This window comes from Aotus nancymaae, unplaced genomic scaffold, assembly GCF_030222135.1.
Source record: "Aotus nancymaae isolate 86718 unplaced genomic scaffold, 86718_ANA_hifiasm-v0.15.2.pri h1tg000040l, whole genome shotgun sequence".
In the NCBI taxonomy this organism is placed as follows: domain Eukaryota; kingdom Metazoa; phylum Chordata; class Mammalia; order Primates; family Aotidae; genus Aotus; species Aotus nancymaae.
Genome location: NW_026988454.1, coordinates 48223787 through 48249760, shown reverse-complemented (window position 1 = coordinate 48249760; position 25974 = coordinate 48223787). Strand labels below are relative to the sequence as shown.

Below are 25974 nucleotides of genomic sequence, written 5' to 3'. Positions count from 1 at the left end.
TCTACAAATATAAATGAAAATTATTTTACTGGCCCATGCCTTCCAAATGCCACGTTGAGAAGTTATCATTAGAAAACTGTAAGTAATAATAGAACATTAAAACACTTGATTTTCAAAAAGATAAAAATTATAAATCTTATCTAATAAGGAGGAAGAAACCTGAAGACACTTTCATTTTGTGACATATTTTACTGTAATCCAATTTCCTTGAACTTTTTTGAAGCTAGAATTATAGATTCAGAGACACTGGAGGGAATATTTTAAAGTGGGCATTTTGAAATATGATATCAGCTTCATATTTTCATTGACATTTCATTTCTAGGTTATCAAGAGCCTTAAGTAAATATTTTGATTTCCTGTATTTTAGTTTTCCATGAGTATAACTGGTCAAGCACAAAATACCTCTCTTTGAGATGCAGTTTTGCTTGAAATCTTTTTTACCACTGAAATCTTGAAATAACAGTTCTAGTTTCCTGTTTAAGATAGAATTGGGAGATGAATACTTAAGATGCTTTTTTTATATTCACTAAAGTTGTTTAGGAAGTAACCAGTCTTACTCTGTCTAGGAAAGAGATGGAAGGTTCAACATAACTGGTGAGAAACCACCATGACAAGGAAGTAGACTTGAAGAGCTCCCCAGTGGCTAACACCTGGGAAAACTCAGATTCACAATGCCTAATAGTTTCTCCAAAAAGGTTGTTTTTAGGGTTAAAACTCAAAACAACTTATCTCAAACTAAAAACTATTTCCTAAGAAGCCAAGTGGTAAAGAACTTACATTTTCCTATCTTCTGCCTGGTTTGCTGAGCGAATATATGGGACTACAATATTATACAGATAAGGAACTTGGCTGAGAAGTGGGCTAAAGGTCATTTAAAATAGTTTTTCTCATCTGTAAAAATGAAAACTTTGTATGTCTTTTTAACAAGTCTCACTATATTGGTATTTCTATGATAAGAAAATCATTATGTATCTTATTTTAATTTGAAGATGGAATGAGATTAAATACCATTTGAATTATTAATATTTCATTTCCTTATACTAATACTTGAAGCTCTTTTTCTAAGAGTAAGTTTTTATCTCGATTATGAAAGTGTTTTTTACTGAAAAAGTCAATGAGAAATATAAAACAAAAGTCAGGTCTAAGAGACCTAGTATGTTTTTAATGTTAAATAATAAATTTTAAAGTCATCAATGTTTTAACAGAGAATCAAATAATCCCTTTGATAAAGATTATGGCAATTTAACACATAACTGATTTCTTAATGGTATGAATGACTTTCATAGAGATAAAAGTGAAATGGAGTTATAATTTTTTCAAAAAATGTTATAATAAACAATGAAAAAACAAAGGCTCTGGATGAAGTTCTAGAGTTTCTCTCTTCAATTCATACTTCTCCTTACCCATGTTAACTTTAGCTGGGTCCTAAAAACACTATTTTGGAAACGTCTGAAGTGACTTCTACTGCCACTACTTCAGGTATAGGCTGTCTTCATCTCAAAACTGTGTCACTGTGATAGACCAACAGTCTCCTTTCTTCTACTTTTTCCAGTTCTTTCTACCTGTTCTTGCAAACCTTGCAATGCCCTTCTCCCAACCTGACATCCTAATGTTTCCTCAGAACTTCACGGAACTATATATTGAACCACCTGGTGCATTGATAATTCACTATTTACATATTATATGTTGTATACTAGGCGAAGACTTGTGTAGAGACCTATGCAAAAACTTGTATTATTTTCATGATCACCAGTGCTACAAGCAAAGCCAAACACATGGAAGGTCCTAAATAAATGGAAAAGCATAATGTCATGATTAGGAGCGTGGACTCTAATGCTAGCCACACTAGGGTTCAAGTCTCTGCTCTGCCAGTTAGTAGGTGGCTATCTCTGGGAAAAATATTCTCTGGGCCTCATTTTTCTCATCTATAAAGTGTATATTTTAATGAGGCTAAATGAGATAATGCATGAATGGCACTTGGCACACAGTAATTGCTCCATAAATGTGAGCCGACACTGTTACCTGTTATGTGAGTTGATATTATTTAATATTTTCAGTTAATATATAGAAAGTTATGTGTTCTATTGTTAAATTCAGAAGTTCCAGAGTAACACTGCCTTCCCTTCATTGTGTTAGTTACAGACAAAATTTTGGGTATTAGAAAGAAATCAAATGTAGTAGGAGGATACTAGGCAGCTCTGTGACCCAAATAATCCACGAAACCCTTGTGTTACTTAGCTTCCTTAACTTCCACAATGGAATCTTATTAACACCTACAGTAGCAACCACAGAGGGCTGCTGTGGGAATCAAATTTAATAAAGCAAGCAAAAGTGGATAAATGGAAGTTCAAGTAACCTAATCCATCCTCACTTTCTCTTCCATGGTACAAACAGGAGAAACCTACAGCCAAAATTGAGATACAGTGAAGATCACCATGGCTGGCTGCCTTGTCCAGCTTATCTATAAAGGCACAGCTTTTACCTAACAGGAAGCAGTTAGTGCAGTCCACCAAGTGCTTCTAGCTGGGAATCACCCCAGAGGCTAAAAATCCTGATACTGCACCCTACACCCATTAAGTGAGAATCTTTGGAAGTATGCCCCAGGCATCAGTACTTTTTAATGTTACACAGGTTATTCTAACATGCAGCCACTATTCTAGCTGAAGGACACACTATGCACAGTTCTTATCTAATTCCATCAGGTGTGCAAGTTTCCTAACCAAATGGCCTGGAGGGCCGTATTACACAGACTTCTCCACCACCCATAAGCTCAAGCAACTAGGGAGAAGTTACTGTCACTAAGAAACCAAAGCACATCTACTCACCAAACAAACTGCTTGAATGGCCTTCTTTTGATATAGGTTTCAGTTCATTTAATCCCCAGGCATAACCTTTATAATTATTCCAAGCATGTTTCATCATCTGAGAAAAAAAATAAAAATAGGGTTACAATTTGAATGGAGATGTTTTTGTTACAAAATAGGTAACATATTAAAGAGCAAAGGTTAAAACATTAAAATTCACTAGTTAAAAAGATAAGTAAAAGGGTGATGATTATATAAATAAACCAGAACACACATGCTCATATAAACACGCTCATACACATACACACTATCCTTTTATGTTTACAAATGGAAAGTTTTCTTTTTTGAGTCCATTTAATCCTCTTTAATACAAATGACATTTTCAAGAGTCAGTTCCCAACAACAGGAATTTAGCTTATCTTAAAAGCATGAACCATTTCTACATTTATCTAATTCATTTTCATAACAGATTAAATCTGCAAATACTATATTTAAAATTCGTGTTTTTGCACAAAATTCTTCTTACTTTGATGACTTCACAGCATACAGACAAATATTCAAAGTTATCCCTTTAAACACTTTGATGTTTCTTGACCAAGACTATATGGAGAAGCATTTAAAAATATTTACAGGAAATAAAAACTAAAACTGTGATTATGCCTAGATTTTGTGAAAACTTCAGTTTATTTTAATACAATCAATCTTTAATTGGATACATATGTGTGTATGTATAACTAAAGATTGATCTAGTATATTCCTAATTGAGAGTCCTTGCACCAATAATGGCTTTAAAAGCCAAATCTTTCTGCCATAAATTAGTAGTATAAATTTTTTTCAATGATTCAAAAAATACATATAATTATTTGTATATACACATTTTTAAAAAGGGTTGGGACTCTTCGACTGTCTAGAACTTATTCATGCCACTATCCCCAATCTATTAGCAACAGTAATCAAAACATGGACATAACTGGAAAATGTTCCAATCTGGTTCCATATTTTAGACTATCTTAAAGCATCACATAGTTTTAGATATTATTCAAGGGCCATTTACCACTAAAAATCTTCAGTGAGATCAATATCATTTTATTAATAACGAAGTTTTCATATGTTCCTCAACACAACAATCAGCATCTTTAACTGATTTGTTTATTACCTTCCTAACTGACCACTATTACTACTACCAACAGTTACCAAAAATCAGTACTATCTGCTGAATATTCTGCTAATAACTTCAGTAATGTAACCAATTTTTGCTACAACACTATGAAATATGTTTTATTACCATTGCAAGGGAGATGAAGAAACTGAGGCTTGGAAGTTAAAAAACAACTTTACTCAAAGTCATGACATTTTTCCACAGACAAGGTGCCAGGGTTCATCTCCTTGCTGGTCTGACTAACACACTGCATCACCTTTCTTTAAAGAGTCAGCAACAAAATCTTCCTTTACTGAATCAGACGACTGATCTTCCAACAATCAAAAGAATGTGTGTATGGTAGTATTTTCAGGATTTTCTTCTTATAAACTAATTTTGTTGAGAAGCAAAATAGATTTCAGGGTCAGATGACTTGATTTATAATCCCAACAATGCCAGTGATTAGTCACATACTTAAGGATGAGTCATAGTTTTTGTGACTCTTATCTGAAAATTTGGGATAATTCCTCACAGGGTGCACATAAGGAATACATGAGCATAGTCTGTGTTTTTGCACCTAGCATGCTGCTTGACAGATGGAAGGTAATCACATGTTTATTAAATTTTAAATCTGTATTAAAACTAATTAAATTCACATCACAAAAAATAATAGAAACCAATGAGCCTCTGAAAGACTAGGTATACCAAAAAATCCATAAAACACCTAGAGATTGTATTAGAGTTACATTTGGTTTTCCGATTAAATGTACTACATTTAGTAAATTCTTCATTCCTGTAAATTTCCAAAGATACTTTATATATAAATTCAAAAGCTTTTGGAATATACTGAACATCAAAACAGGAAAAAAGTTATGATTTGTTTCAGCTTTGTCAAAAATGATAATTTATACAATGTACTATCAGTAGAGAATCTCCTAAAGTAACCTCTGTAGTATATATTAATTTTTCCTATCTTCTTTCCTCAAGAGAAAAGCTGACACTAATTGGTTAGTTTCCTACATTTCAAAAGTTGCTGACATATTTCTCAAAATGGGTTCCTGATCCCTTGGGATTTCTATGAGTTAAAGTTAGAAAAGAAGAAAATGATGTGGTCAAAATGCCTTGAACGAAGCATTGGGAGGGGTTTATCCAGCAACTATAAAGAGAAACAGTCATATCGTTAACCAATTCCACCAGCTGATCACTTCTGGAAATTATTTACCACATTAAAGCCAACTGTAAGACACTGTGTGTATGTGTGTGTGTCTGTGTGTGTGTGTGTGTGTGTGTGTGTGTATACACATGCACAGAATAACCATGAGCTTCAATTAAAAAGTCACATATAAAAAATCAACTTGTTAACTCAGATTTACCACTTACACAAATATTTGAAAGCATCAAAAGGTTACCAGCTTTTAATTTTATAGTATTAAGCCATTACCCAGCTGAGAAGCAATGGGGATGAAGTCATTTAACTTCTCTAGACCCAGTTCTCATGGGCTGGCAGGACAAAGAAGTCACTTCTAAAATTTAACTATTAACGAGGATAGAATTGATCTCCCCCTCTTCACAGGCTCCTTAGTTTTTTGTCATCTTTCATTAACTTAATTAGGGTTCTACAGCCTAATTCCACGTAGAAGTAAAATGGGCCCAAATTTCAAATGCAATAGTGAAACCCTCACAGCGAAACCCTCACACACACAAAAAAGACAAACTGAAAGTAAGCCAAAGATTTTTTTTTTTCCTAAATACGTATATTTGATCCCGGTGAAACATATAGCTGACATCTGTCTGGAAGGAAACAAAGAGAATGACCCAAAATTTCATAATTGCAATCAATTATTTTAACCCAGAAAATATAAAATAAGGTGTAAGGCATTAAAGAAATAGTATTACTTCCCCTGGACTCCATGCGTATAGAAAAGATTCTTTTTTTTTTTTTTTAATTGCATTTTAGGTTTTGGGGTACATGTGAAGAACATGCAAGACTGTTGCATATGTACACACGTGGCAGTGTGATTTGCTACCTTCCTCCCCTTCACCTATATCTGGCATTTCTCCCCATGCTATCTCTCTCCAATTCCCCACCCCCAACTGTCCCTCCCCTATTTCCCCCCAACAGACCCTGGTGTGTAATGCTCCCCTCCCTGTGTCCATGTGTTCTCATTGTTCAACACCTGCCTATGAGTGAGAACAAGTGGTGTTTGATTTTCTGTTCTTGTGTCAGTGTGCTGAGAATGATGGCTTCCAGGTTCATCCATGTCCCTACAAAGGACACGAACTCATCGTTTTCGATGGCTGCATAATATTCCATGGTGTATATGTGCCACATTTTCCCTGTCCAGTCTATCATCGATGGGCATTTGGGTTGGTTCCAGGTCTTTGCTATTGTAAACTGTGCTGCAATGAACATTCGTATGCATATGTCCTTATAGTAGAACAATGTATAATCCTTTGGATATATACCCAGTAATGAAATTGCTGGGTCAAATGGAATTTCTATTTCTAGGTCCTTGAGGAATCACCACACTGTCTTCCACAATGGTTGAACTAGTTTACACTCCCACCAACAGTGTAAAAGTCTTCCTATTTCTCCACATTCTCTCCAGCATCTGTTGTCTCCAGATTTTTTAATGATCGCCATTCTAACTGGCGTGAGATGGTATCTCAATGTAGTTTTGATTTGCATTTCTCTAATGATCAGTGATGATGAGCATTTTTTCATATGTTTGTTGGCCTCATGTATGTCTTCTTTTGTAAAGTGTCTGTTCATATCCTCTGCCCACTTTTGAATGGGCTTGTTTGTTTTTTTCTTGTAAATCTGTTTTAGTTCTTTGTAAATTCTGGATATCAGTCCTTTGTCAGATGGATAAACTGCAAAAATTTTTTCCCATTCTGTTGGTTGCTGATTCACCCTAATGACTGTTTCTTTTGCCGTGCAGAAGCTGTGGAGTTTGATTAGGTTCCATTTGTCTATTTTGGCTTTTGTTGCCAATGCTTTTGGTGTTTTGGTCATGAAAAGATTCTTTGATTTTGTTTTTTCTTCTCAATTGGCAGCAGGGCTGATTAACTAGGCCAGGTCACTTATGGAGTATCTGCTACACTATGAAAAGTTAAGATTTTAAAGGACTGGAAGGGAAGTATATAGAACTTTTATCTTACTTATAATCTCACTGATAATGTATGGAAACATAAAATTCTGCCTGCTTACATACTCAGTAAATGTTTATGAATATAGAAGACTAAGAAAACCAATTAAATGTTATGTACAACTCTATTGTTGTTCCCAACAATTTAATGTCCTGATCTAATCAAGCACATTGATGAAAAAAGTACATTTGAATTTTTCCAGTATGCGCAGAATTCATGTCTTGCATATTTATTGCTAGAACTACTCTTAGCAAATACTTCTATTTGCTGAAATTTTAATCATATAATCTTAAGATGTTCATTTTAGATACATTAAAATTCTTATAAAAATTACATGATTTTTTTGCCAGACAGATCTGAGGAAAATTTTGGGCTTTCATTGCCCTCTTTCATTGAAGCCTACAAGTTCAAGTCCCACTTATGGCCTCCTGCTATGGGATCTTATATAAAATTTCCATAGTTTGTAAGATGTGATGCTGGCCCAGCTCCATGAACCAGGGCCTGGTGCCCAATTCAAAGGCAGACAGTTGAGGGCTGGCCATGAGCCTCCACGGTGAGGTGCCCTGGTGTGTAGTTATCACTAATGGATGGGGCTAGACAACACAACCATCTACTTTACCTAGGGAAATGTAACTGGAAGTCATTCAGAGAGAACCTAGAGGCCAGAGAGTGATACAGAAACAGAGAAGTATAAATACAAACAGAAAGGGCCAAGAAGCAGTAGAAGCCATGAGGAAAAAAGAAGAGGAGAAAGATAGCAGAAAAAAGTTAAGAGGAGGCTAAGGCAGAGATGATTTTGCCACTTGAATGGTTCCCCAGTGGAACGGTGTTAGGTCTATACAGCAGCCACAGGACTATCAACAATGCTCTTGAGTCCTGAATGTTGATGAATCATCTTCCCTTCTCCTTTTTGCCTGCTGAGACTGTTTGCTTACTTCCCTGTGACTACTTATAGAAAAGCTTCTCATTTACTGAGGAGTAACGCATAAGAGCAGGTCACGGGTGAATGCATCTGAAAAACTGGGTTCATATCTGAGCTCTGCCATCGTCAGTGTGACTCTAAGTGAGGCAATTAATCTCTCTGAGTCCACTTTCTGCACGCATAAAATGTGAATAAAAACACAAGCCTCATTGGTTGTGGTGATGAGTAACACTGCATGTAAAGAGCTTAACACATTGCCCAACACACAGGAAGTGCTCAGTGCATTTTAGGCATTATAATTACTTTTATTAAAATACTAAGAATGTCTGTGATCTTTGCAATCTGAAAGAGCTTCATAATTTTTCCCAGTATAATACATAAATAGGAAGGACAAATATATGTGAAGCCAGGCAAATCTATATTGCACACAAGCTCTTTACAAATATTAAACATTTAAAAATGTATACAACTATTTGGTATCCAAAAGGAAAAAGAAAGGATAAAGAGTAGAAAGGTCCCCTCCACTTGTAAGGCAACATGGGATGATCTTTAGTTCTGTAGGTTCATACACTGGCTTTCATAAAATCTTAGTTGTGTCAAGGTACTACTGTATAGAAGGGGTTTGTTTGAAGGATTTAAGGTTGATCTGGGTAAAAGACAGGACCACAAGAGGCAGTTAACACATAACAAGCTTTAATGAGTGGTGCTTTGTATGGGGTTGCATGGGAGGGCATCCAGAGGCTTAGGGTGAGGAGGCTACCATGCAGAAGGGGAGGAGGGCGAAGGAGCTCCCAGGGGAGAGGTGCATCGGAATGAGGGCTTAGGAGTAAGTGATGTCACTTCACGCATGGTGAAGTATCTCTAGGTCAGAGAACTTTGAAGGGCAGTAGCAGCTTGGGGTCTTAAAACCACAAAGCTCTATCTTATCAATGGCCAACAGATGCTCGGTAAGGTTTCACAGAAAATGTGTAAAGCAGGCAGGCTCTCAATGGCTAAAAATCTGCTTGTTTGGACTATTTTAAAAATAATTAGATGTATAAAAATTTGAGTTTTGTGTTGGCGGGCTCTTGAGTTAGCGGGTCTCAGCCTGCAGTGAGGAAATAACCTAGAGACCAACAGACATAGGCCGTCTTTGAAAGGGAAGAAGCTCTGTGGTCCAGTGATACTCATGTTCCTGCTGTTCTTGAGGACACGAGGGGCTGTGTCTGGTTCAGGCAAGGTCTGGGGTAGAAGAGCAATCTAACTCACTGCTAAACCTGAAAGTGATGTACCATTTCTCCTAAAACTACACTTAGGGTTGTTGCTTTGTAAAATGGTGATTTTAAAAGCCTGACAGTAATTTCCATCAAACTTTGCTTAAAATTACTTGTCATATGAAAGAAACTTCTGGAACTTTCAGATAAAATATTTTTTAGGGTCACTGAAGTTACTTCTTTTAATCTTTGGTGGAATTGGAAAACAGAAGGGAGGGACATATATAAAAAGCTACTTGGGGAAAATTAATTCACAATTTTGCCAAACCTTCACTTATCCACTGGAAGAGAATTTCTCCACGGACAAACAACAGACAGCAATCTAACCACCCCTTCCTCTGCTTATCTAATGCTATCCCACCACCTACGTTTCCTTGTGGGAATGACGATCTGGAAGTCTAGAAGGACCATGGGGCAGTGACAGACCCAATACTGAGGCAGGGCTGTCACAGCCACATGGCAGAGCAGGTCACAGTGGGTAAGCCTGAGCCCGGCTGCCGCAGGGTCTGGCCCTCCACCCCTTAGTTCTCTCATCCTTAAATAAGAATAACCCATTTTAACAAATGCACCACTGTGAGTTGAGGTGCTGAGATTAGGAGAGGTTGTGCCTGTGTGGGACAGGGGGTATACAGGGACTGTCTATAATTTCTGCTCAATTTTGCTATGAGCCTAAAATTGCTCTAAAAAATAAAGCTTATTAAAAAAAAATTATCTCCCTTACAGCACAGTGAGGAGATCAGATGTGACAGTGCACCTGACTAGAAGACACTCAATGAGCCTGGCTGATCTTTATTCATGGACACCACCTCCTCAGAGTCCTCCTAGGCTTCAGGAGTTAAACAGAGATAAGGGAGAACAGCCTGAAGGAAGCAGAACTTTAGCTGAACTCAGAGAGGGCAGAGCAATTCAGGGATGAGTAAGAAAAGAGGCCAATGTCACCAACAGATGACAGTGCAGAGCCTGGTGTGACTCTGTCTTCACAAAGACTGCAGGCCTGGAGTCTACCACAATTACATCTGAAAGTATTCAGGACTCTCTCATGTAACAGGTATCAAGATGCCACCCAAGACAGTCTTGGGAATGATCCTTGTCCTTACATGATTCTTCAGTGAGTGAGGCCCGCCTCCAGTCACCTAGCTGTCAGCACCCAGTATGGGGAAAAAAAACTCTCTAGCCGTGATAGTTTCCAATTTTACCCCATATCAAATTCAAACACTCATTCACATGCTTTGCTCTTTCAAATGCTGAAATAAATGTGTCCCCTCTCTCTTTCCCAAAGGCTGATAAGGTGTTCTAAAGATTCTTTACCCCAATGTTACAATGACAATTACTACTTAGTACCTATTTTTGCGAGGGTGAGAATTATAAATGGGAATAAAGCAGTATTGCCAGATTTAGGAAATGGAAAGATTACACAGAACCTACTTACAGTAAAAAAAAAAAAAAAAAAAGTTGTTTATCTGAAATTGTAAGACAAAGGGACATTCAGTCCCTGGTTCAGAGTCCACTATTAGCTCTCTGGTTTGTGCCCCTGCTCTGCAGTGGGCTCAAAAAAGGGGTCAGAACATTTGAAGGGCCAGACAGGAACAGAACCACCAGGTCTAGGGCAATAAGAAGTGAATGAGTGGCTGGGCACGGTGGCTCACGCCTGTAATCTCAGCACTTTGGGAGGCCAACGTAGGCAGATCACGAGGTCAGGAGATCGAGACCATCCTGGTCAACACGGTGAAACCCCATCTCTACTAAAAATACAAAAAAATTAGCTGGGTGTGGTGGTACACACCTGTAGTCCCAGCTACTAGGGAGGCTGAGGCAGGAGAATTGCTTGAACCCAGGAGGCAGAGATTGCAGTGAGCTGAGACTGTGCCACTGCACTACAGCCTGGGTGACAAAGTGAGACTCCGTCTCAAAAAAAAAAAAAGAAGTGAATGGGGAATGTGACAAAGTAAGTCAAGGCCCTGGCTAAAGCTATTTAAAAGAAAAAAAAAAAAACACTACACTGGCTAAGTGTAAAAAAAAAAAGTCTGTGAGCCACAGTTAGCCCACAACCCAGCAGTTTGCACTGCAACCCCTACTTTGCAGGCACGCATCTAGACCTAACCACTCTGTTTTTAGGTCTGTGGGCCTGTGGCTTCCCACCAGCCCTGCCTCCCACAGCTCAGCGAGGAGCTTCTATCCCACTTACCAGCTGCCCTTCAGGGCCAGCTTCCTGCACTGTTCTGGCAGCATCATATGTGCTATCTCTTTGTCACAAACTAGCAAAAGTCCTGGAGATCCGAGGTGAATAAAGCATTATGCATAAGCTTCTCAACAACTCTTTCACTGGATGAGTAGTAGTTTCACATTTTAGAAAGTATTATTCTGTTCTATAAATGAAACCGTAGAAGCTGTCGTCATCATGGGTTATGGAGTCTGAGGCCGTAAAAGAGGAAGTGAATCAACTTTGTCAAACAGCTACCACGCTGCATTGTGAAGGGCATTTGATATAATTTAACATATCCAATCCTTATAACACCATCTCTGGGGTATTATCATCCCCGTTTTACAGATGAAGCTGAGGCCCAAGGTAGTGTAGAGAAGAGCAAGGCTGGGGACTCTCTCATTCGATTTTCTCTGCTGTACCCTGAACAGAGCCCTCATTTTTTTGGCTGCTTGCAAACCTCAGACAGTCATCTGAGGTTTCTGAGCCCTCCTGCTGCTCCATGCACAGAGGGCAGCCCTCTCTGGGGTCTGAGAAGCTGTGGCCAGGCCTGGCACCAAAATAACACATACCATATCAGGCTTGGGAATTGGCTCAACTGAAGACCCTCACAGCCCCACCTTTCCTTGCCTGCCCTACATCCTTCAACTCTCACAACCTTCCTCCTCCTCCATGTCGGCTCAGCCCCAGCTCTATACTCAACTTTTCTCCTCCTGCCCTGTAATGCTATTTGAGCAGACAAGATGGTGCTGCCCTAACCGACCTGGCCTGTCACTAGATTTATGGAAAACCATGAATTCCTCTCCTTCATGCCAAGCTGCTGTCTATAGCTCTGATATTCTCTGAGGTTTACTACCACCATGGGAGCTAATGTGGACCAGCTTCTTTTTCCTCTTTCTATACTACTCGACTTCTTTCTTGTTGCTATGTGTGCAATTTGTTTGTTGCCAAGTACTTGAAGTTGCCTCTTAGCCACTGAGTAAAGATTTTATATATATATATGTGTGTGTGTGTATATATATATATGTGTGTGTGTGTATGTGTGTGTATGTGTGTGTGTGTGTGTGTGTGTGTGTGTGTGTGTATATATGGGGATGGGGGATTTTCTTCAGATTGAGGTGTCCTGAATTCTCCTACAGCCAATTTTAATGTACTTTTAAGTTGGTAGGAGATATATAAAGAAACAGTAATTATTTAATGCTACTGCATGAATTCTAATGTGCCACTGAACATTAATTCCCCAGTGAAATGAAAGCGTGGTTAGCAACAGCAATTTCTTCAGAAAAAAGAGTCAGAATGCCTGATAAAGCCAGTTTTAAAAAATGAGAATTCTAGTAATCACTACTTGTAAAGGACAGCTTGTTCTGTTTCTAAGAAGTATCTCATTCTCCTAAGAAAAAGCCAGTGTTTCTAGTTCTAACTCAAAAAATTGGATCATATGCATTTAATGGTTCTCTTTCTTTATGGCCAAATTGTGACATTATTTTATAAAATCTCCTGTGCTGTTAACAAATGGAAGAGGGTACAGGGGAAAAGAAAAAAGAAAAAAGAAATACTTGACTAAAATATAAGTTAATTTCTCTAAACTATTCTAAGGGATAATAATTTAGCAACTCAAAAGTTAGAGGGCAAATTTATATATAAATAAGCCCTTTTCCTGGGCCTATCTAGTCCATTCCTTTTTGGAAAGAAGCACTATTGTTGAGAACATTTTCCTTACATAGAATAGTTTGGCATCAGCTTAAGGTCTACCGTTTGCAGTCATTTCCTCATCAAAAACATCTGTCTTGTGGTTTATGACTATGGTCTCCAGGCAGAAGCTGTCACTGAGTTCAGAAGTTGTCATTTCGTGTTTAAAAGTTTAACCTCAGGGTTTTTGGTCTGTTTATTCAGTTGGTTTTTAATTAACATGGAAACTTTTTATTCATTAGATTAGCCTTGCTAAGACCTCTGGGGTCAATGTGAGGCAAGCAGGTCTGTGGTGACAGATAATCTTCCTCATGTGGTCCAGGCCAAGATCTGGTAGGGCTTTCCCAACATGGGGAGCATTAGCAACTACACATCTTTAGCAATTAAGAGAGAAAGGTATTTTTTTTTTCGAGATGCAGTTTTGCTCTTGTTGTGTGGGCTGGAATGCCAGTAGCACAATCTCAGCTCACTGCAACCTCTGCCTCCTGGGTTCAAGCAATTCTCCTGCCTCAGCCTCCTGAGTAGCTGAAATTACAGGCGCCCGCCACCACGCTCGGCTAATTTTTGTATTTTTAGTAGAGATGGAGTTTCACCATGTTAGCCAGGCTGGTCTTGAACTCCTGAGCTCAGGCGATCCGCCCACCTTGGCCTCTCAAAGTGCTGGGATTACAACAGGCGTGAGCCACCTCAACAGGCCAAAAAAGGTATTCTTTGCTGGGATATCACAATGCTCCCATAGTATCGTAAAGAGAGCTAAGAATGTATTCCATAGAAAACAAACGCTATTTTCATGTAGTGTCTCATCTCAAAGGATTTTTTTTGTTTTAATATGTGTAATAAAAAAGGCAAGCCCAAATATTCTAACTCATACATATTATTCTACAACGTCAAATTTTCACTATGTTTACATTTTTGCAGTAGTGACACAACAATTTTTAAAATTGAAATGTGCTATCTTTAAAAGATTTGTCAACTTTATAAAGACTAAACATTTTTCGTTCAGATTCCTTTTTAAACTTTACAAATACTATGAGGTTATTACTAGTCTTACTAGTTGTTAATAAAGTTACTAATCGTTTGGTGATTGGTAAAATGAATTAGCTCGAATTTCATTAAAATGAGCAAAGTCAGATATAGTTACCTTTTTAAATTATATTCTTTTCTTCCTTTGTTTTTTTCTTTGAAACAAGCTATCTCTAGGGAGTCAAGCCCTGTTCTTCAATTATCAAGAGGAGAGTTGCAGGGCACAAGTATTTCCCTTTTTTTCCTTTCTTTTTTTTGTGTGTATGTTTTCTAAAACAGACTTTTTTTTCTAAACAGAAGTTTTAGGTGTACAGCAAAATTGAGTGGAAAGTACAAAGTCCCCATATATCCTCTGTACCCCAAAGGTACAACCTCCTCAATATCAACATCATGCACCAGAGTCGCACATTTATTACAACTGATAGACCTATACTGACATATCACTGCTACCTAAAGTCCATGATTTACATTAAGGCTCATTCTTGGTGTGGTGTATTTCAGTGTTTTGACAATGTACAATGGCATGTATTTACCATCATAATATCATACAGAGTATTTTCACTGACACGAAAATCCTTTATGTTGTGCCTATTCATCCCTAACTCTCCCCAACCCCTGGTAATTTACTGTATGCATAGTTTTGTTTCATCTATAATATCATATAACTGGAACCATAAAATATGTAGCCAATTTTAATATTGTAGCCATGTTACTTCTTTCACTTAGTAACATGCATTTAAGGTACCTCCATACCCTTTTATTGCTTGATTGCTCATTTCTTTTTAGTGTTGAATAATATTTCTTTTCACTGTTGAATAATATTCCATTGTCTGGATATACTGCAGTTTAATTACCCATCTACCTACTGAGGAACATCTTGGTTGCTTCCAGGTTTTCACAATGATGAATAAAGCTGTTAAGAGAGTTGTATAGTATAAGATTTTCCTTTTTAAATAAAAGCTAGAAATCACTATTTTCATAAAGGATTATGAATTGTAATTCTGTAAGTTATTATTTGAACGTAGAATTCATAAAAAATAGATTGGCCATAAAATGTCACATTTGTGGCCGGGTGTGGTGGCTCATGCCTGTAATCTCAGTACTTGGGGAGGCTAAGGCAGGCAGATCACAAGGTCAGGAGATGTAGACCATCCCGGCTAACAAGGTGAAACCCTGTGTCTACTAAAAACACGAAAAATTAGCTGGGCATGGTGATGGGCACCTGTAGTCCCAGCTACTTGGGAGGCTGAGGCAGGAGAATCACTTGAACCTGGAAGGCGGAGGTTGCAGTGAACCAAGATCGCACCATTGCACTCCAACCTAGAGCGAGATTCCATCTCAAAAAAAAAAAAAAAAAAGTCACATTTGTTTTTCCAAAAAAAAAACAAAAAAAAAACAAAAATTTTTCTGAAGTAACTGTCCTTAAAATTGTCCATTATCAATAAGTGGAGTATCTGTTATCATCTAGAATCCATGATCTTGTAAGATTTTGAAAGTAATCTTTTCATACTGCTGATAACAGTTTTACAAATTATTATCTGGGCATAACAACAATAAAAATATATAAAAGGACTTTACTTACGAAATGTAATATTTATGTACTACTGCCAGAAATGCTGGTTCCTAAGTATAATCTTGAAGTAGCAACCAGTGATTCTACAAGACTTAAAAGCCATAATTGGTGGATCCCAAAACGGTATTTTCTTATTATCCTTGTCATGAAAATAGTCAACATTTATTGAACACTTACACATCAGGAAGTATGTAAAGCATTTATCTTCTCAGTCCCTTACAACCACTCTGCAAAAAAGGTAGTCTCCCCAGTGAGAGTCTCATTGCACAGATGAAAAAATCAAGAGGTGAAATAATTTTCCCAATGTCAAATCTTGGTGGTGGAGGTTGGCTATGAACTCAGACTGAGTCTGACGCCTACGATATGCTATCCTGTACACTGTCCTGAGCCAAATGTGTGATCCATACAAACTGGGGGAAACTTGCCTTCCAAATAAAGTGTGACTCATGTGGTGTTGATACACATCTTTGTATGTTTCTATTACCTATCTCATTTTTCTGGAAAAATTTGATGTTTAAGAGTGAGACTTTCAGAAACATGACATGCAAAACCAATTGCCAATCTTTCTTCTTCTGAAAGCCTTGCAGATGCAGGGAGAAGCATTAAATGTACTGGTAGATTAAGAAATTGAAAATATGAGTATCTGTTACTTCTGGTACCCTGTGGAGAAAAAGTTACCTGACATATACTGAAACAGAACTTTGCTTTACATGCATTTTAATAATTTTAATAGCTAAAAGTTCCTTCCTTTGTATCTGTTCACCTCTACTTGGACATCCTACATAAGTTATTTCATAAGCATGAGTCTCGGTTTCATTGAGGATTATATTTCATCACCAAAAGAACACTCTAATAATTTCATCTTGTGCTACTGAAAAGAGACATATTGCTCAATATACTAGCTTAAATGTTAATAATACTCTAAAAATTGCTGCTAAATGGCAATATCAGATTTCTTATTAAGCACATGCAGAAAAAAAAGTACTGAGATATGGGTTATTTTTCAAAGCTCTCTACTATGGTTTCATCTAGATTTCTACATTACTAAGATTATCACTTAAAATATCAAATAATTATTTTAGACTATATGTGATACAGTATCATCTTTAAGGCAAGCACTAACATCTAATATGCCTGTATTATTACCACCCTAAAATCATATCTTCTATGGACTGATGATCATCTGAGATATTTTGTAAGTGATAGCAAATACTTCCTGGGCCTGCAAATGCATTATTCTAACCCTTCTGGCAGGGTTTTAAAATCTGATACAGCCTGATTTTTTTCTTCAAAACGGTAAAAAAAAGATAATCATCATTCATTCTATTGTTGCTGGATGGCAAGTGGACAGCATTAAATATATGCCAGATTCGGCAACCTGTTAAAGTAGACTGCATTACTTAATATAAGCTTCAAATGCAATGACTTCCAATTTTCTTCAGCTATTTTATGGCTTAAAAATCAGGCAAAGACCTCCAAAATTTAAGAAGTAAAAGATGTCAAGTTTGTCAGCAGAGGTGAAATTATTTTATTATTCCAAAAGACTACACAAAGCTGCATAACAATAATAAAAATATGAATATCTATTAGACCTACTTCAGATAATATAGATATATTTACCCCACAATCAAACCTCTTTTTCCCTTGCTTGTTGCTGAAACCGACAACTGTAAAAGGCTAATGCTCTTTCTCAGCCTCTTCATAGCTGGAAGTGGCTACTGGTCAAAGTTCCAGTCAATGGGACATCTGTCAAGGTCAATGGGTATCTTTGCTTTCCCTCTTCCTTCTGCCTTGAACAAAGGTGTGGCACATGCAGATGTGCTGTCGCAGTGGTTATCCTGCTGTCATAAATGAATTAAAGCCAGGAGAACTGCAGTGGTATTTTTTGTTTGTTTTTGAGAGGAAGTCTTGCTCCGTCCTTCAGGTTGCAGCGGAATGGTGCAATCTTGGCTCACTGCAACCTCCATGTCCTAGGTTCAAGCGATTCTCCTGCCTCAGCCTCCCAAGTAGCTGGGACAACAGGTGCCCGCCACCACACCGGCTAATGTTTTGCATTTTTAGTAGAGACGAGGTTTCGCTATGTTGGCCATGTTGGTCTTGAACTCCTGATCTCATGATCTGCCCGCCTCGGCCTCTCAAAGTGTTGGGATTACAGATGTGAACCACCATGCCCGGCCGATATCTTCTCTGAAGGAGGAGCCAGCCAGTTATGTTTAAATGTCAAACTAAAGTTTGAACTACCACCAATCACTAAGGATTTAGCATTCCAATAGTTATCCTTTTTTTTTTTTTTTTTTTTTAACTGGAGTGATTGGCTCAAAACTGGACTATGTACCATTGCCCCAATTTGAGAAAATAGAAGTTTTTCTCTGCAGTATTTGTTATAATATTATTTGGTAGCTGAACCTACTCTAAAGGTTTGACAGAGACAATAGTATAATAAATAGTAAGATTTACCAAAAAATTTACAGTAGGCCAAGTCCTCTGATTAAGTTTTAAAGACTAATGTGGGCTTAGTGGAAGGCACAAATGGTTAACAAAAAAAAAAAAAAAAAAAAAAAAAAAAAGAGGTAGGTGGTCAGAGTTCCGGGATTCACTCAGAAAATATCAACAGCATGGAATAATTTGAGGAGTTTTTCTCCACCTTGTTTGAAAAAGTAAAATATTTGATCAAAATCAAATAAACTATTCAAGTAAATATTATCAAAGAAGGCTATATTTTTTGGTAAAAACCTCAAATATTAAGGCATCTTCTATAATTTATCCACAGTGCTAGTAAAAACTGAATGACCCCAATAATTACATACCATTCTGTTAATGACATTAAACAGCTTTAGTTTTGTGAAAAGGGGCTTTGTTAAATATTTTACAATAGAAATTGTATTAAATACTGTGCTTCTAGTCAGTAAAGCTGACACTACTTTTTGAAATGTTTAATTTTTCCCTACTTTTACAGGGTATCATAGTTGAGTTACAACTTCTCTTTTTCAAATATAAAATTTCTGACCCTCAAATATGTATACGTGAAAGAATACAACTTTCTCTCCAAAGTTTTATTGTAAATACATGAAATCTTATTTAAAACGGGTTAGTATACTCGTGATCTTCTACCATCAATTTCCATATAAACTGACTCTCTCACACTGTTTTCTTTTCAATGTTTGAACAATATTAGAATTCCACATCCTTCATTTCCGGAAACAAGACTGTTGTTCCAAATAGAGAAGTATGACCTTCTACCGTTGACAAAAAATACCTTCCCAGTACTGAATATAAAATGCTGTCCTTGGCTTAGGACTCTCTAACTTGATTTAAAATATCCTTGTTTAAAACGCTCCTCCAAACTAGAAGGATATTTTACCTTCTACTAGGATGCTCTGTCAGGATTTATGAAGGATCTGTCCCTCTCGCCTGATTCCTTGGAGTTGTTCTCAGAAGGTCACTCTCCCAACAACTAACTACTCGCCTTTGAATTTCACTGACAAAGAACCCAGGTCCTGAAATCTAATGGATTGACTATATGGCCTGCAATTTTTTTCTTTTGAGAGATAGTCATGCTCTGTTTCCCAGGCTAGAGTGCAGTGGTGTAATCTCAGCTCACTGCAGTCTCAACCTCCTGGGCTCAAGCAATTCTCCTGCCTCAGCCTCCCTAGTAGGTGGGACTACAGGCATGCACCACCATGCCTGGCTAATTTTTATTATTTTTAGTAGAGACGGGGTTTTGCCATGTTGGCCAGGCTGGTGTTGAACTCCTAACCTCAAGGGATTCACCCACCTCAGCCTCCCAATGTGCTGGGATTACAGGCATAAGCCACCGCCCCTGGCCCTGCAAATGTTTACTTTGAGCAATGGTAAAAATGTTCCTGGGGCTCCAGCCCTCTGTTAACAGTGGCCTACTCTCACAGAAAGAAGCAGATCACACCTTCCTCAGCCAGGTAGAAAGCAAATTCCCCAAGAGATTCAGATGGGCAGCAGGATGGGCAGCAGATGGGCAGAGTCCCATTACTAGACTCTCCAGATCAAATGCCATTCCTGTGTTCCTTTGTGCCGGGTAGAACCGTGCATTCCTTCCACAAACATTTTGAGCACCTACAGCTCTATGGCCTATGCTACACTGAATTCTTGCCCACAAGGAACTCACCAGTGCATAGCTGTATGTCTGTGATGATCTTATCCACATTACTAAGTGTTGTCATTCTGGTTCCATTTCTGCCTTTTTTTCCTCTCCCAGACTTGACCCTCTGGGTACTGGGCTCTGCTCAGCTTAGACCAATCACTACTATGATATGCCTTGCCAGTATTCTTTGGAATCCAGACTCAGATCTCAATTCTATTCTCAGAACTAATGGTAACCAAGGTAAAGGAACTGTCTTCCTAGTATGATCTCTAGTCTTTGGGACCCTCTAGCCACTGGTCCAGACTACCACAATAAAATGCCACTATGTACACTGAAATGAGGCAAGAAACATGGTCCTTTGTGTGCTATTTGCTACTCAACCAGTCCTGCTTACAGAAATTCTATAAAAACAGTTATACATAAAAATCAGTTATATATAAACACTGATTCGCTGTAATCCAAGTCTCTCTTCCCCAGATTAACTAATTCTTGATGAAGAGACTTAAGTATTTTCCCATATTTCACTGATAAAGCTGTTGAGTTTTTTCTAAAAATGTCTTTAGCATAAGGCTCTGAATTAGGAAGTAGCAGACCAAGATTTTGGTAACAATCATTTCAAAGTAGACGAAAGTCTTTAGTTTTCAACTGCTATGTAGCTGCGTCTTTGATGTGGTGCTCCAGCATGCAACCAAGCTCATAGCAAGGTCGTGGCTGACAGAAGAGGTTTTCCTTTCTAACAGCCTGACATCACAGAAAACTGGCTGGACTTTGCCCAAACCCTTGAATGATGCCAATTACATTTAAAGCTGATCTCTCTTAATCACAAAGTCTGTGAAGAAGTACTTAGCACCATTCCACCACTTTAGAAAGTGTCAGAAAGACAAACTAGTCAGGTTGAACAAAAGATCGCATTACAAAACGTAATTCTGCTGTAAACTGCTTTTCCCAGGTTCTAGCCCTAATTTAAAAATATGGCAGATACGATCCAAATCAAAAAGGTTTTGTTTCTTCCTTTTAAATAAAGAGTCAGGGTGTTTCCCTTTATGCCTACAGATTTAAAGATGTAATACAATGATTCAAAAAGGATGGAGTGGATATCATCCTCACTGCAATTAACACTTTCCTTTTGTCATATTATGTAAGCCACAAATTTGTTAAATACCATGAGAAAAATGTATTTCTAATAAGATCACGATCTCATATATTTTTACTGATACTTAGTAATTGTACAATTTTATCAGTTATTAAGTACTTTTAGCACTTAATTGATGCCCAACATTTCAGTGTTCTTTTTTTGTTTTTGCATTTTAGGTTTTGGGGTACATGTGAAGAACATGTAAGATTGTTGGATAGGTACACACATGGCAGTGTGATGTGCTGCCTTCCTCCCCATCACCTATATCTGGCATTTCTCCCCATGCTATCTCTCCCCAACTCCCCACGCCCCGCTGTCCCTCCCCTATACTTCCCCCAACAGACCCCAGTGTGTGATGCTCCCCTCCCTCTGTCCATGTGTTCTTATTGTTCAACACCCACCTAGGACTGAGGACATGCGGTGTTTGATTTTCTGTTCTTGTGTCAGTTTGCTGAGAATGATGATTTCCAGGTTCATCCATGTCCCTACAAAGGACACGAACTAATCGTTTTTGATGGCTGCATAGTATTCCATGGTGTATATGTGCCACATTTTTCCTGTCCAGTCTATCATCGATGGGCATTTAGGTTGGTTCCAGGTCTTTGCTATTGTAAACTGTGCTGCAATGAACATTCGTGTGCATGTGTCCTTATAGTAGAACGATGTATAATCCTTTGGATATATACCCAGTAATGGGATTGCTGGATCAAATGGAATTTCTATTCCTAGGTCCTTGAGGAATTGCCACACTGTCTTTCACAATGGTTGAACTAATTTACACTCCCACCAACAGTGTAAAAGTGTTCCTATTTCTCCACATCTTCTCCAGCATCTGTTGTCTCTAGATTTTTTTAATGATTCCATTTTAACTGGCGTGAGGTGGTATCTCAATGTAGTTTTGATTTGCGTTTCCCTATGACCAGTGATGATGAGCATTTTTTCATGTTTCTTGGCCTCATGTATGTTTTCTTTTGTAAAGTGTCTGTTCATGTCCTTTGCCCAACTTTTGAATGGGCTTGCTTTTTTCTTGTAAATCTGTTTTAGTTCTTTGTAGATTCTGGATATCAGCACTTGGTCAGATGGGTAGGTTGCAAAAATTTTTCCTATTCTGTTGGTTGCCGATTCACTCTAATGACGTTTCTTTTGCTGTGAAGAAGCTGTGGAGTTTGACTAGGTCCCATTTGTCTATTTTGGCTTTTGCTGCCAATGCTTTTGGTGTTTTGGTCACGAAGTCCTTGCCTACACCTATATCCTGAATGGTTTCATCTAGGTTTTCTTCTAGGGTTTTTACGATGTTAGGTCTTATGTTTAAGTCTTTAATCCATCTGGAGTTAATTTTAGTGTAAGGTGTTAGGAAGGGGTCCAGTTTCTGCTCTCTGCACATGGCTAGCCAGTTTTCCCAACACCATTTAATAAACAGGGACTCCTGTCCCTATTGCTTGTTTTTGTCAGGTTTGTCAAAGATCGGATGGTTGTAGATGTGTGGTGTTGCCTCCAAGGCCTCTGTTCTGTTCCATTGCTCTATATCTCTGTTTTGGTACCAGTACCATGCTGTTTTGATTATTGTAGCCATGTAGTATAGTTTGAAGTCCGGTAGTGTGATGCCTCCCACTTAGAATTGACTTGGCTATGCGGGCTCTCTTTTGGTTCCATATGAAGCTTAAGGTGGTTTTTTCCAGTTCTGTGAAGAAGGTCATTGGTAGCTTGATGGGGATAGCACTGAATCTGTAAATTACTTTGGGTAGCATGGCCATTTTCACGATATTGATTCTTCCTAACCATGAACATGGAATGTTTCTCCATCTGTTTGTGTCCTCTCTTATTTCGTTCAGCAGTGGTTTGTAGTTCTCCTTGAAGAGGTCCTTCACATCCTTTTTTAGTTGTATTCCCAGGTATTTTATTCTCTTTGTAGCAATTGTGAATGGCAGTTCATTCTTGATTTGGCTCTCTTTAAGTCTGTTATTGGTGTATAGGAATGCTTGTAATTTCTGCACATTGATTTTGTATCCTGAGACTTTGCTGAAGTTGCTTATCAGTTTCAGGAGATTTTGGGCTGATACGATGGGGTCTTCTAGATATACAATCATGTTGTCTGCAAATAGAGACAATTTGACTTCCTCCATTCCTATTTGAATACCCTTTATTTCTTTTTCTTGCTTGATTGCTCTGGCTAGAACTTCCAATACTATATTGAATAGGAGTGTGAGAGAGGGCATCCTTATCTAGTGCCAGATTTCAAAGGGAATGCTTCCAGTTTTTGCCCATTCAGTATGATATTGGCTGTTGGTTTGTTGTAAATAGCTTTTATTATTTTGAGATACGTTCAGTCGATACCTAGTTTATTGAGGGTTTTTAGCATAAAGGGCTGTTGAATTTTGTCGAAGGTCTTCTCTGCATCAATTGAGATAATCATGTGGTTTTTGTCTTTGGTTCTGTTTATGTGGTGAATTACGTTTATAGACTTGTGTATGTTGAACCAGCCTTGCATCCCCAGGATGAAGCCTACCCGATCACGGTGGATAAGCTTTTTGATGTGCTGTTGCAACTGGTTTGCCAGTATTTTATTGAAGATTTCTGCATGTACGTTCATCCTAGATATTGGCCTGAAGTTTTCTTTTCTTGCTGAGTCTCTGCCAGGTTTTGGTATCAGGATGATGTTGGTCTCATAAAATGATTTGGGAAGGATTCCCTCTTTTTGGATTATTTGGAATAGTTTCATAAGGAATGGTACCAGCTCCTCTTTGTATGTCTGGTAGAATTCGGCTGTGAATCCGTCTGGACCTGGGCTTTTTTTGGGTGGTAGGCTCTTAATTGCTGCCTCAACTTTAGACCTTGTTATTGGTCTATTCAGGGTTTCAGCTTCTTCCTGGTTTAGGCTTGGGAGGATGCAAGTGTCCAGGAGTTTATCCATTTCTCCCAGGTTTACTAGTTTATGTGCATAGAGATGTTTGTAATAATCTCTGATGATAGTTTGTATTTCTGTGGAATCTGTGGTGATATCCCCTTTATTGTTTTTTATTGCATCTATTTGATTATTCTCTCTTTTCTTTTTTATTAATCTGGCTAGTGGTCTATTTTGTTGATCTTTTCGAAAAACCAGCTCCTGGATTTATTGATTTTTTTGAAGGGTTTTTTGTGTCTCTATCTCCTTCAGTTCTGCTCTGATCTTAGTTATTTCTTATCTTCTGCTAGGTTTTGAGTTTTTTTGATCTTGCTCCTCTAGCTCTTTCAATTTTGATGATAGCGTGTCGATTTTAGATCTTTCCTTGCTTCTTATGTGGGCATTTATTGCTATATATTTTCCTCTAGACACTGTTTTAAATGTGTCCCAGAGATTCTGGTATGTTGTGTCTTCATTCTCGTTGGTTTCGAAGAACATCTTTATTTCTGCCTTCATTTCATTGTTTATCCAGTCAACATTGAGAAAGTTGTTCAGTTTCCATGAAGCTGTGAGGTTCTGAGTTAGTTTCTCAATTCTGAGTTCTAACTTAATTGCACTGTGGTCTGAGAGAATTTTTGTTATGATTTCCATTCTTTTGCATTTGCGGAGGAGTGATTTACTTCCAATTATGTGGTCAATTTTAAAGTAGGTGTGATGTGGTGCTGAGAAGAATGTATTTTCTGTGGATTTGGGGTGGAGAGTTCTGTGAATGTCTATTAGGTTTGCTTGGTCCAGGTCTGAGTTCAAGTCCTGGATATCCTTGTTAATTTTCTGTCTGGTTGATCTGTCTAATCTTGACAATGTGGTGTTAAAGTCTCCCACTATTATTGTGTGGGAGTCTAAGTCTCTTTGTAAGTCATTAAGAACTTGCTTTATGTATCTGGGTACTCCTGTAATGGGTGCATATATATTTAGGATCTTTAGCTCTTCTTGTTGCATTGATCCTTTTACCATTATGTAATGTCCTTCTTTGTCTCTTCTGATCTTTGTTGGTTTAAAGTCTATTTTATCAGAGATGAGAATTGCAACTCCTGCTTTTTTTTTTTTTGCTCTCCATTTGCTTGGTCAATCTTCCTCCATTCCTTTATTTTGAGCCTTTGTGTATCCTTGCATGTGAGATGGGTTTCCTGGATACAGCACACTGATGGGTTTTGGCTTTTTATCCAATTTGCCAGTCTGTGTCTTTTGATTGGGGAATTTAGCGCATTTACATTTAGGGTTAATATTGTTATGTGTGGATTTGATCCTGCCATTTTGATGCTAGCTGGCTGTTTTGCCCATTGATTGATGCAGATTCTTCATTGTGTTGATGCTCTTTACGATTTGGTATGTTTTTGGAGTGGCTGGTACCGGTTGTTCAGGAGCTCTTGTAAAGCAGGCCTGGTGGTGATGAAATCTCTGAGTACTTGCTTGTTTGTAAAGGATTTTATTTTTCCTTCACTTACGAAGCTTAGTTTGGCTGGATATGAAATTCTGGGTTGAAAGTTGTTTTCTTTAAGGATGTTGAATATTGGCCCCCACTCTCTTCTGGCTTATAGGGTTTCTGCTGAGAGATCTGCTGTGAGTCTGATGAGCTTCCCTTTGTGGGTAACCCGACCTTTCTCTCTGGCTGCCCTTAGCATTTTCTCCTTCATTTCAACCCTGGTGAATCTGATGATTATGTGCCTTGGGGTTGCTCTTCTTGAGGAATATCTTTGTGGTGTTCTCTGTATTTCCTGGACTTGAATATTGGCCTGCCTTGCTAGGTAGGGGAAGTTTTCTGGATAATATCCTGAAGAGTATTTTCCAGCTTGGATTCATTCTCTATGTCACATTCAGGTACATCTATCAAACGTAGATTAGGTCTTTTCACATAGTCCCATATTTCTTGAAGACTTTGTTCATTCCTTTTTACCCTTTTTTCTCTAATGTTGCCTTCTCGTTTTATTTTATTGAGTTGATCTTTTACCTCTGATATCCTTTCTTCTGCTTGGTCAATTCGGCTGTTGAAACTTGTGCATGCTTCACGAAGTTTTCATGTTGTGTTTTT

At 38.0% G+C, this 25974-nt stretch overlaps 1 protein-coding gene across 1 annotated transcript in view; it reads right to left on the bottom strand.

Annotated features, from left to right (window-relative positions):
* Window positions 1–25974, bottom strand: part of MAN1A1 (mannosidase alpha class 1A member 1) — a 178272-nt gene that overhangs the window by 124599 nt on the left and 27699 nt on the right. Inside the window, exon 3 of the mRNA XM_012450064.2 lies at window positions 2826–2922. Within this exon, the coding sequence (XP_012305487.1) occupies window positions 2826–2922 (97 nt within the window). The remainder of the gene's footprint in view (window positions 1–2825; window positions 2923–25974) is intronic.